Below are 13,175 nucleotides of genomic sequence, written 5' to 3'. Positions count from 1 at the left end.
AGCTCTCAGCAGTAAAGCGCACATGTGGAAGCTGAGCTGGTAAAAGGGGATGAGGGGACCTGGGTGGGGCACTGATAGACTTCATTACAAGAGCCATCTCAAAACCATCACGTGTCCTTCATAAAGTGGCATCACCGCGAACCACCTTGTACTGTTGCCCTGAGAAAACAAGAAAACAAGGTTAGAGAGTCTTTCTTTAAATGTTTGTCTGAAACAGCAATGCACCTCAAGATACTGTTTTTTGTTCACGAAATGGCAGGTAAGGTCATGCTAAACTTAACGTGTTTAGCATCCCCAGACTGAGTCCCAAAAGTAACAGGGAGATGTGCTATTTATTATTAATCGTGGAGTATATTACTTAGCAAAGCAGAAGCTTGGTGCTTCTTCAGGCCAGGGATTCAGATGTTTTACATTCTCATTTGGCTTTGTGTGGAAACGTCCATCCCACTGAGGAGAAAGGAAGCACAAAGCCCTTGAAAAATCAAATAGAAAAGAATCATGGATCTGTTCAACGGGGAGATACAAAGGATTCTAAAAAGAGAACCCACAGGGGAAGTGAAGAGATAGTTTTTGAAATGTAACCCTGGGGAGGTGCTCTAATGAGATGCAGATGGTCTATAGACCCAACAGGTAGATGTCTAAACTGGGAGAGAAAAGGATGGGTGGAGGAAGTCCTAGAATTCTCTTCAAAAGCATCCTAGGAGAGTGTACAGCTTTGGATAGGATAGGAAATAAATGAGAGGGAAAAGGAAAGGATGCCCACTGGATGTTTGAGACAAGAATACAATTCTGAGGCTTCATGTTGCTTGATTAAAAGAGATGAGACAGAGACCACGGCTGATACCCGGAAGTCGGAGTCAACATCCTGGACCCAGGTCTCCAGCGCATCATGCATAGACATTACCAAGAAGCTAGACAATAGAGTGGCATATTGTTTTACATTCAAATAGACCCAATAATAGGTCTTTAGATTTCCTCGTGGGTTTTCTTTAAAGTGTATGAATTTGGGGAATTGAGTTTTAGAAGTTGCCTACTTTGTAAATAAAGGCAAACAGGAGAAAAGGAAACTATGTGTTATAGAAATTATTCCTCAAAACAAGCCCAGCCAGATAAGTGCTATTATCCCATTTTTCAGGCCAAAAAAAGCAAGGTTTGGAAAATTATGTCATTTTCCCACACCCTAGTTCATTAAATGGAAGAATGAATAAATTTTACCCTTTATCCCCTCCACCTACTAACAAATATTAATTGAGGACCTCTGGTGTACTTATTCTGGACACTGGGGACCCAAATAATTATTTCAACCTATATCTGTCTGATTCTGGAGGCCCTTCTTTTCCCCCCAGACTCTAGTGACAAAGCTCATTTAAATCTGAGCTCACAGTAGGTTGGATTATTCTGTGATTATGCAAGATGGTAATGAGATTTACAGGGAGGGGAGAGAGTATGGGAACATAAAACAATGCATGGCCCAGTTCATGCTAGGTTTATAGGCTGAGCAGGGAGGACCCAAACCATTTTGCCTGCTATTTTAAAAAATAAAAATAACGAATGACCACAAAAATAATAAACACCAAACTTTTATGGCTACAGTTTCTGATTGTCAAACATGGGGAAAAAATGATAAAGAGGCAAAAATCCTTTGTGATGTTACAAGCCAGAGAATGACTATAATTATTTTAAAGTATGTTTTTCCCATCTGTATTTTTTTTTTTTTACCCCTTTGGCTGCTTAAAATTTTTTCTTTGATTTTGGTTTTTAACAGTTTTGTGTAATAGGTCTGTGCCTGGTTTTCTTCATATGTATCCATCTTGGGACTTTGTGAATCTGTAGGTTGATGTCTTTTATCAGTCTTTTTCAGCCATTATCTCTATATACTGAGATGCTAGGTACATGTATTTGTTAACCTTCTCTGTATTCTTACATGTTCCTGTACGTTTTCACTTTTTTTGTCTCTTGGGCTTCATCCTGAATTTTTTCTTGCAAGTTATATTTCAGTTTATTAATACACATAAGCTGTATCTGACTTGCTATTAAACTCACTTCATTTAAATTAAGCTTTAAATTTCTGTCACTGTAACTTTTCTGCTCTACCTTTCTCCTTTGGTTAGTTTCTCAGGTTTCCAGTCTTCTACTGAGGTTCTCAATTTTCTGTTTTATTTCCTTGAGCACATTGAGCATATTTATTTTCAAGTGGTGTCCTAAAACTACACATCTGAATCCTTCCTAAATCTGTTTCTATTGCCTGTATTTCTCTTGAATTTTAGCCATCGAGTTTTTTTTCCTAAGATTGAATTTTTAAGTAATCTCTACACCCAACTTGGGGCTCGAACTTATAATCCTGAGATCAAGAGTCACATGCTCCATTGACTGAGCCAGCCGGGTGCCCCAGCCACATAGGGTTCATTGGACCTAACTCGGAAGCATCATTCAGCACAAGGAAGCTCCATCCTGCCGACCATTCATGAGCAATAACTTAAAATCAAATAATAGTTCTCTGTTATAAGATCTCATCAAGTTTAAGGTGCATTGTTGATTTAATTACAGCTTCTTTGAGAATTGGAAGTAAAGACATACTACATGAAATTATATATGTGACCTGATTCAGACATGTCACTTAAAAAAGAGTAGCATCTAAGAATTCTAGAAATATGGCAGAACTCCTCAGCCTTGGGCAGACCTGTTTGTATATCCTGACTCAGTTTCTCTTGGAGTCTCCCTTTAAATCCTCCTCAGGGAGAAAGGCAGATAACCTAAATTGTCCCAAGGCTTTGTTACCTCCAAAGGCTTGAGAACTTTCCAGTGCATTCCTGCTGGTTAAGCCCACATTAAATGGGGAATTGGAAATATGATCCACAAGGATGCTGCCATTAGGAAATCACAGGGCAGGAGCCTGGTGGACCACAGAAGTCCTTACTTCTAAAAGGGGAGAAACCCAACTATCAGGCTCACGGTAGAAGGGATTTCTTATCTGCTGTTGAAACTGCTGTGATTCAACTATAGTTCATTTTCTTTCAGTATTCCAGGACTGGTCTTAAGTATCACCAGAATTTTTCTTGGCTGTGAGCTATAGGAAGCAAAACTCAAAATGGAGAAGAAACTGCCCTGGTGTTGCACAAATCATGCCCTTTGCACAAAGCATGGCCCTTTGATAAGCTAACTAACCACACAGTGGAGCCCCTGCCAGGGCCAGGCAACGGGGGCTGTGACCAAAATGAAGAATGCAGCCCCCATTAAGCAGAAGCCACTTCTCAACGCCAGTTGATTGTGGCCGTGTGGGAACACAGGCCCAGGGTTTCCGGATCTGAATTTTGCTCAGAAATCAGTAATATGGATTTCTCTGAGCAATCTCCTGATTTTTATGTTGGCAGTGAATTCCATTTTCTGACACTTGCAGGTAAGACGCACCATACCTTTTTGAGATGATTGCAGACTGTAGGCTCAGGTTCAGGCTACACGTTCTGGGCATTAAGTGATCTCCGCTCTAAGAAGGGAGTCCCATCACTGGAGCAATATGGAATGCTTTCTCTGCCTCTCCCTCCTACATCATAGAGGCATTCCTGGGAATATAAGCACTGGGGATTTCTAAGGCCGCTTGAAGTTTCAAAAAGTGCATTGCTCTCCATATGCCATGTTGCGAAAGCTCTCTCAGGTTCATTTCTTAAGTTAAGGTGGGGTTTTGGAGTTCCCCGTTGTGGAAACTGCTCCTAGTATGTAGCCCAAAAGCATACAGAAGATCCTTGAAATCATCTGCCACATGGTCTATGGGCAGTCTTAAAGCAGACAAACCAGAAATTTGATTAATATTAGCAACCCTGCCAAATTGGCACAAAGGGAAATTTACTCATTTTTACTTCTCAAGTATTTTAGAAGTGCTATATGAATGGAATGGAGACTCTTTTCTTGCCTGGAGGCAGGCAAGCAGGTTGCTTGAAAGTTAATTGGGACGGTTAAGGGAAGAAAAGCATGTCAGATGCATGATCACATTGCGTGGGGACTGTTTCATAGGGATGAGACTGTGTCTGAGACGAAATGATTAAAAAGAGACCAGGGAGGCTGACGGAGCGATTGGTGCCCAAGTGCAGTAATTAAAGGTCGAATTCCTCAGGGGACTCCCTCTGCGTCCTTACGCAAGCAGTATTCACCCTTGTGCCATAATCCATTTGAGAAAAATATGTTACCTGATAGAATCTTTCCAGGAATTGTCTGATACCCTGTTCAGTGCTCGGACACTGGTGTTATAGCTGGTGTTGACATTTCTGCTCTCCATTGCTGTCCAATGTGAGTTAGAGAATAGAAATGCCTTTGGAGTGGACATTAAGTGTTTATTTAGTTAGAAAGTATATAGTTGGAGATCAGGGGAACTTTGTTTTATCTCTGAATCTATATAGTTTCTAGTATTTTTTCACCATAACTTTCAGCACTCTTGGGTTCCTGAAGATGAAACATAGCATCTAAATTCATTTCACACATAAGGCTTTGGTTTCTAGTAAGTTCTACATTCTGGGTATAATACAAATAGGAAACTGAATGGTCTTGTTGAATTGCACAAGCTTTAGGGAATGGAAGAGACAGCACAACACTGAAAAGCAATAACCCCTGGGTACTGCTCATAAAATCTAGGTGCAATGTTTATTTTGCCCAGGCCTGCCCAGCTCCCACAGTTTGAGAAGGAAATGAACAAGATCACAGGAGAGCCAGTGGCGATGTCAAATTTATTTATACACGGGATGAAATACTTCTCAAGGGAAGACATACTTCTCAAGGGAAGACATGTCTAACGCGTGCATTTTCTATTACGAGTTTTTCTCTTGGTGATTCCTCTGGGTACAATCCTTAGCAGGCCCCACCTCACTGCATTTTTAATTCAGTGAAACATGAAAAGATTTGGTTCTAAAATGGAATACTTCACACTTTTAACAGCTCCTCCCCCCACTCCCTTTTATTTCTTCTTTTAGTCCTTGAAGAAAGAAACTGCTCGGACCCTGGGGGCCCAGTCAATGGGTACAAGAAGATAGCAGGTGGCCCTGGGCTTATCAACGGGCACTATGCGAAAATCGGCACTGTCGTGTCCTTCTTTTGTAATAACTCCTACGTTCTTAGTGGCAACGAGAAGAGAACTTGCCAGCAGAATGGAGAGTGGTCGGGGAAACAGCCAATCTGCATAAAAGGTAACCTACAAGTATTTGCGAGAGCCACAGAAGCAGACGGAGCTGCGGACTTTTTGGTAGTTCCCATACATGGGTGTTTGTGAGCCCCTGAAAAAAGAAAATGCCTTTCCCTCTTAGGTTCTCCCTGGAACCGTCCATAACTCCCAGGTGGGAAGCCATCTCTGAAAACATTTGCTCCTTTTCTGGACCTCCAGAGGACCTGCTTATCCTAATCACAGCTTCTTGCTGTGATCAAGATAGTTATCAGAGCAGTTTAGGAAAGATGACAGGACTGATTTAGATATGCAGACCCAAGAACAAAATTGAGGCAACCAGTGTGCTTCAATATAGCTGTGTTTATCTACTGTCCATGAAATACAAAGTCAACACAGGAAACAAAAGAACAAAATAGACACACCGTCCTGCCGGCCTATGTGGCAGTAAGTTTAAGATGTTAACATAGTGGGGACACCTGGGTGGCTCAGTCAGTTAAGCGTCCAGCTCTTGATTTCGGCTCAGGTCATGATCTCATGGTTTGTGAGTTCGAGCCCCTCATTGGGCTCTGTGCTGGCAGCGCGGATCCTGCTTGGGATTCTGTCTTTCTCTCCCTCTCTCTGCCCCTCCCCTGCTGGCGCTGTCTCTGTCTCTCTTTAAACAAATAAACATTAAAAAAAGATGTTAACATGGTGAAAGACATCTTAACAAGATGTCAAGTCCTTGAGCATTCAAGGCAGAGTTAGAGGAAACAGATGAGGAATGTATGTTCAGAGAAGGGAACGGTCAATATTGCTTGAAATGGGGATAGCTGCACACCGCAAGTCAGAGGAGAGCCAATCTGGGGAGCTGGGAAGGGTTGGCAGAGATATTGCCATCATGAGACAAAGGAAAACAAGGAAGTATAGGCAAGAGGGAACGGATCATGCTGAACTCAAAGTGGGGCCAACTGGGAATCTGGGAGGAAGATGGAAAAGGTTGGTTTGGGACTAGAAAAAAATGGAACCTTGTACAAAGAAGCCTGAAACTTCCCCCTTGGCACTGGGGGTGGGTAGTTTCTTACTGAACCAGGTCAACAGCCCCTGTATTTCAGGGGCATGTCACAATCATCTGGCTGTTTCCTAGGAAGAAAAGCATGTCCTTGGCCTAGATTATCCAGATAATTGCCTTAATCCTCCACTTTCCCTTCTGGGTGTTTGTCAACAACCCAACTCCTGGGAAAAGAAATAAAAGAGAATTGGTTTGTGAAAGGAATAAATCACTTTAGACTTTAGCCAGAAGCGACCTTCGTCCCCACCAGCACAGACTCTGATTCTTGATTTCATTAAGTATGGACACGGTGTTACATATGTCCTTGGAGATTTTTGTCAACTCTTCTCTTACGAATTAATAACAACCAAAGTTCTCTAGTTTGCTAATTAGACGAATGTTGGCTGCCTGATTGGGAAAGTGGAACGAGAAGGATTGCTTTTCACTTGTGAAGAAAGAGACACTTCAGCAAAATTACGCTGGGCTTTGAGGTGTCCTTAAATGGTCATCAGGAGCCTCAATTTCAGAGAAAGGACATGAGGGAATCAGCTACCCAAGACTTCCCCATGGTGGACACTGACATCTGGTCCTAAAGGAGAACCTTGTAGTTCCCTGCTTGGGGCTTTATGTTAGAACCTTCATTTTGACCTTGACTCCATTTTCCATCAAGGTCACTAACGCTGTCGTGTGAACAGAGAGTGCCAGTGTGTTGACTGCCAGGGTTCCACATCACCTAGGTAGAGCGGCTTTTCAGAGGTGCGTGCTCTACGTGGCTTCTTCGGAGGGGCTTGTCAATTTAGATGGAAGGCGGCGAGCTCTTTCGCTAGGGAGCTGTCCAAGCTTGGCCGGCATGCCTCCCCTCAGAGACCCCTGGGGGTGTCCAGAAAGGGCGGTCAGGGATGAATCTGAACGGAATGATGGGAGCAGGTAATATGGGAAGAGATTATGCAGTGTTGTCTCCTTCGTTCTAGCCTGCCGAGAACCAAAGATCTCAGACCTGGTGAGACGCAAAGTTCTTCCAATGCAGGTTCAGTCAAGGTGAGGTGGAGACACCCGAGCTCTGCTTTAAAGGCAAATGCATGCTTTCCCCTCCCGCCCCTTTTCTCGCCTTGCGTTTGGCCAAAGACACTCTGGGGTTTCTTAGGGACACTCAGAGCTGACTCCTCATGAAAGAACAGGGCCTATTAGGGGGAAGCTGATAAGCCAGCTGCCTTTGGTCAAGAGGTAGCAACTGCTGGAACATGTACACGGTTCACTGGATCGTGGGAAAGCAGGTGGTTGATGGGAAGTGAGGCTTGAAGATGATCCGTGAGGAACTGGATTTTAATACTCGAGTCTTCGTGAAATTGCTCTGTGTTTACTAGGGTACCTTCTACCGGGATGGCCCTCCTGCCAGACTCAGGCAGATGTTTTCTGTAGTAATCAACCAGAGGAGGCACGCCGGTGGCACCCAGGAACTAGAGACAAACGATCAGTCCCGAGGAGGGATGCGGGCCCTCAGATCTGCCCGCCCAGCCTTCCTCCAGGGAAGACAGATGTGGAGGCCACCGGTGGGGATGGAATAGGCCCATTTCTACTACTTCTCGCCTCATTTTGCAGGAAACACCGTTTCATCTCATCTCCTGCCATTCTTCTCCTCACCCTCCGCTCCGGCCACACGGGCTGCCTGGCTTGTCCTCTCTACCCCTCCACGCACGATGCCTTCAGAGCCTCACAGCTCTGTCTGGACCCTGCTTCCACTGGATTTCAGTGAGGCTTCATGCCTCCCTTCCTTCAGCTCTCTCTCAGCTTTTTAACCTGGCAGAGAGACCTTCCCTGGTTGTGCTTTTGAAAATAGCAACCCCCCGAAATGACAACTATGTTGTGGTACCGTTTAATGTTTTCTCTTTTTACACCTTATCTAAAATTAAGCCACCGCCAACCAGATAAATAAGTAAATAAGCAAATAAAATAAAGGTAGTAATGTCCCTACCACCCAGACCGCAGAGCCGACTTCTCTACTCTCTGGCATTCGCTGTGACTCTGTCTTCGGCTTGGCTTCTATCCCCACCTGTCGTCTCGCATCCATTTTTTTATTTGTTCAAGTTCTATCTCCCCCCACCCGCCCCCAGCCCACGAAAATAAGTAAATACAGTTTACAAGCACAGGAACATTTTGTGTCTTGTTCATGCTCGGGTCCTCCTGCCAAGAACAATGCTTGCCACACAGGGGGCACGCAAGAAAACATAACCACCCCGAGCATGGACTGAATGAATGGGACTGACAAACAATGGCTCGAGACCGGCTTCTGTCTCTCTTTAGGGCTGTATTTAGTATTCTTGGGCAAAGCTCCTACACTTGCTGAGCCTTTAGTTGCCTCTTTTGAAAAATGAGGACGATCATAATAACGTGTGTCTCTGGGGATTGCTGAACAGATTAGACGCAGCCCCGATAGGCAGCATTTATCGAATGCTATGTGCCCAGTTACTCTTCTGAGCGCTTCCCATGCATTAGCGCATTTACTCTTTGTTACGCCCTCTGAGGTAGGGATCATCATTATTACCATTTTATTATAGATTTTATTACCAATGTGGTTACGGATGGGTAAACCGAGGCTCAGAGAAATTAATTAACTTGCTCCAAGTCACACTGCAAAATGCGGATCCAGGATGCAAATCCAGGATCTTCACGGTCTTCAGGGTCTTCAGGGCTTGCTCCCTTATGCACTAAGCTCTAACTAAGTCCTGCGCAAAGGCTTTAGCAGAACACTCGCCCGGATGAACACCTGTCACTGGTAGTTATTGCTTTTAGGACTGGTCACAGTGCATCCCGGCGACCAGAACCGGCCACAGCCAAGTGACCTGAAATCTTCATAAAGCAGGATATTCCTCAGTCTCTCACCCTTCCTCCGGATATCTCCTATTTCTGTCTTTCCCTTGTCAGGCAAGGCATTCCCTTGGGAACAGTGGCTGTAGAATACAAATTCCGCTCCCTTTCCTGATCTTTATGAGCTACCTGGAGCTGGACTCTCCGCTAAGTGGGATAAACCTGTTCTTTCCAAGGAGACGTCTTGTAGAGCAGCCCCTGAGCCATTGAAAAAGACTATGGGGCTTTGCATTTTTAAAGCGATTATAATGGGAGGTTAGGTGACAAGGTGCCCGGTAGCTCATGTAGATGAAAAAGCAAGCCTAAAACTTGGTTTTAAGGATCTTTCTGGAAGATAGGCTGCTGGAAAGTGGATATACATATCTCCAGCAGCCTAGTCACCCAAGAACCCCCAAAGGCAGTGTAGTCTTTCAACAGATGGACCAAAAGATGAGCTTGCTGGCCAATTCAGAAGCTCCTTGAACTGCAGACCTTGTTCTAAACTGGGCTCCAGATTTGTTGAATGAAATCAGTGTGGGTGGAATATTTGCTCTGAGTGAAGTGCCGTGCAGACACATGACACACATTTCTTCAGATGATATCAAATGGCCCAGTGGAGACACCAGGTTGGGAACCATAACTGCTCAGGTGCTGCCTTGGGTACCACCTTAGCTTCCCGTGTACCCTTCTGTGTACTCTCACTCCCCTCTCTGGGCTTCCTCTCCCCGTTCATTCAACAGAGATGAAAACATTGTTTCCTAAAAGAATTCTAACTTTTCAGTGATCGTTAGCACTGATGCACCATGAACGCAAGCTCTCCCATGTGTGTGCGTCTCCCCCAAAAACCCCTGAGTGGTCTCTGGGGGCTTTAGCTCCAAGTGTGGATTTGAAAGGCCTTTTCGCATGTACACACAGTACGCTGTGCTTCTGCCAATCATTGTGCCCTGAGAAAGCTCGATTCTCTGAGGTGTACTAATTATATATGCTGATTGCTAAATCAAACTACTGTATCAACACAGTTTAGTTCAAGTCAATTCCTAATGCTACCCCATTATGATAATGTTTGGAGGAAAAAAGACGCCTGGATTTCTCTCATTCAAATGAACTTCCTTTCCTGTTTAATTTCACAGTTAATTTTTCTCTGTGTGCACGTATAACGTACCCTTGGATCGCAGCTGTTACACCAGATACTATCCTTTGGTTAAAATCCTAGGCAGCTGGAGGCATGCCAGAAATGGAAATGGATGAACAGAATGAAGGTTGAGGTGTGCAAGAGAATTTGCTCAGTGGCAGAAGGGAAGCGTGTGTGTGCATGCGTGTGTGTGTGTGTGTGAGTGAGAGAGAGAGAGAGAGAGAGAGAGAGAGAGGAAAGAGAGGGTGGGGGAGGTGAGCGGGAGGGATAGAGAGAATGAGATAGACTTTTTGTTTTCTGCTCTAACCAAATATCTACGCGGGGGGCTGGCGTGGATACCATAGGGGCCGCCATGACCGTCTCTCACCCTGTTTTCTCTGGGCCTGTGGGCCCCAATGCAGGGAGACGCCGTTACACCAGCTCTACTCGGCGTCCTTCAGCAAGCAGAAACTGCAGGGCGCCCCCACCAAGAAGCCAGCCCTTCCCTTTGGAGATCTGCCCCCCGGGTTCCAACACCTGCACACCCAGCTCCAGTACGAGTGTGTCTCACCCTTCTACCGTCGCCTGGGCAGCAGCCGCCGGACATGCCTCAGGACCGGGAAGTGGAGTGGACGTGCCCCGTCCTGCATCCCTAGTGAGTCAAGGCTTGTCCTGGGGCTGGAGCCCCTTACATCTTCCATGGTTACTTGTGAAAAGCCCTTAACCCTCTTGAAGACTTTTTGGGAAAGGTTTCTCGTCCAATGGTCTTAGGTGAATTTTTTTGGAGGGGGCATACTTCCTTCTGAATAATTCTCTTATGTTTCCTTGGATAAAAGGGAGAGAACCGTCATTACACACAGGTGGGGAAAGGACTTAACAATTCCAGAAGGCTTCTAATTATGTCATCTTGGATATCCTGTCTAAGCCCGTTTTCATGCTCATCATCCAGTGGTATTGAGTAAGTAATTGTTACTAATTAGGTGATGAGCTTTTAATTACCCATAAGGCTAAGATGATGATTACTGAAGTAGTATGTGGAAGTTTCTGGAATAGGGTCTTGCACATAGTAAACTACCTTCCCCATCCTCTTTGTCAAAGGAGAACAGTATGGCTTAATTCTTTGTGGTCAAGTTTATAATGATAGTCATTGATATTTTGAGTCTAACTGTTTACATACATGATCATCCAGCCTCCTCAAGAATTGGGTGAGACACGTGTGATTCCTGTATCCATTTTGTAGGCAAGAAGACTGAGGCTTTAAGAGATTAGGCAATTTGCCCAAAGTCCTATTGATAGTTAAGTGCCTGGGATCCAAAGCCTTCAATCTTCACCCTAGACTTTATAGCCAGCCATGACAAGGTGGTTGGTAACTCTTTAGTGGGAAAGGAAAAACAGCTTAGATGCTTAGTGGTCATCACGTGCACGGTGCTTACCTTTCCAGGTTTGTGTTTTCTTGACTGAGTAACACATTCCCCTTTGGATGGGATAGTCTGAGTTTATCTCACTGAGCCAATGCTTTCTCCATAGTCTGTGGGAAAACTGAGAACATCGCCGCTCCAAAGACCCAGGGGATCCGCTGGCCGTGGCAGGCGGCCATCTACAGGAGGGCCAGCGGGGTGCACGGTGGCAGCCTGCACAAGGACGCGTGGTTCCTGGTCTGCAGCGGCGCCCTGGTGAATGAGCGCACCGTGGTGGTGGCTGCCCACTGCGTAACTGACCTGGGGAGGGTCACCATGATCAAGACAGCAGACCTCAGAGTCGTCCTGGGGAAGTTCTACCGGGATGATGACCGAGAGGAGAAGACCATCCAGAGCTTGCGGGTGAGAGAGAGCTGTCCCCTGGAGACTAGGCCTCGGCTCAGCAAACTCCACACCAGGAGAGCAGCAGGTGTGCCTGTGCCGACACCTTGGCACTGTAGCACCCAGCCAGAGGCTGGCATGTAGCAGGTGCCCAATATTTCACGTAGACAGATACTAGAAAGGGGCACCTAGAAAGACTAGGGAGTCTTTTCTCCCCTTGTTTTCAAAATAAGATTGTAACAACTATCATCTATCATGGAGATCATCAAAAGTTAATCACCCATTATGTTTAGGTCACTGTACTAGGTAGGCTTTGAGGACATAGAAAGATTTTATCCAAGGTACTCCTGATCAATTTATAATATACATCTGTCTTTATTTGCCTCTTTCCCTCCCTTCCTCTCTTCCATCCACCTACCCACCTCCCTCTCTATCTATCTATCCATCTATCCATCCATCCATCCATCCATCCATCCATTTATCCATCTTATCCATCTATCCATTCGTTGTTGATCTCCCATAGTACGCCATTCACAGGGAATAGATACAGAACTGATACATAAGAATAGATATATGAGGCATGGTTTTTGCCCTGAGGAGTCCACAGGCTACTGGAAGTGACGGACCAGTATGTTATGATTAGTTTGACACAAGAGAAGCCCCGAGGAAATGTGCCCAAAGGTAGTTGCAGTAATAGAACACGAACATAAAAATGTTAGAGCATATCACAGACGTAGGCTCCTAGAAGCTCCCATCAAAGTGAATGATCAGCAAGGATTGGGACAATCAGCAAAGACTGTGGAAAAGTCTTGTAGAGCATTCTGGGTGGAGCTCTGTCTTACTGGCTTACAGATGAATGTGTATGGTGGCCCAGAGGTTGCAAACTGGTCGCCTTGAGGGGTTCGTGTTTGGATGGCGCTAACATACATTTTTTTTTAAGCCAGTTCTGTGCCAGCATTTAAAAATCAGGAGGTTCAGATGAAGGTCTGGAGTCTGTTCTCTGGCCAGGTTAGAATGCTGCCCCCTTTCGGCCGGGCAGTGGTCAGCCGGAGCAAAGTGGCTGCTACCCGCTTTAGATGGGTTGTGCCACACTGTTGTCGGCAGCCCCGTCTGCCGCCCCCACTTAGTTAACCCCACCTACCAGGCAGCAGTGGGCTTTTCACTTTGCAGCCCCCGAAAGAGAGCTGATGTTTCCCAGGAACCCTTAAGCAAAGCGTCTCCAAATAATTACGTGTGTCCCTAAGACGT

At 45.3% G+C, this 13,175-nt stretch overlaps 1 protein-coding gene across 1 annotated transcript in view; it reads left to right on the top strand.

Moving 5' to 3' along the window:
* The window catches only part of PAMR1 (peptidase domain containing associated with muscle regeneration 1), a 75,604-nt gene that overhangs the window by 61,253 nt on the left and 1,176 nt on the right, over positions 1–13,175 (top strand). Inside the window, exons 7-10 of the mRNA XM_042906412.1 lie at positions 4,959–5,171; positions 7,145–7,211; positions 10,551–10,783; positions 11,656–11,948. Coding sequence (XP_042762346.1) covers positions 4,959–5,171; positions 7,145–7,211; positions 10,551–10,783; positions 11,656–11,948 — 806 coding nt within the window. The remainder of the gene's footprint in view (positions 1–4,958; positions 5,172–7,144; positions 7,212–10,550; positions 10,784–11,655; positions 11,949–13,175) is intronic.

This window comes from Panthera leo, chromosome D1 (genome assembly GCF_018350215.1).
Source record: "Panthera leo isolate Ple1 chromosome D1, P.leo_Ple1_pat1.1, whole genome shotgun sequence".
NCBI lineage: Eukaryota > Metazoa > Chordata > Mammalia > Carnivora > Felidae > Panthera > Panthera leo.
The sequence above is the reverse complement of the archived record's forward strand: the minus strand, read 5'-3'. Positions and strand labels throughout refer to the sequence as shown.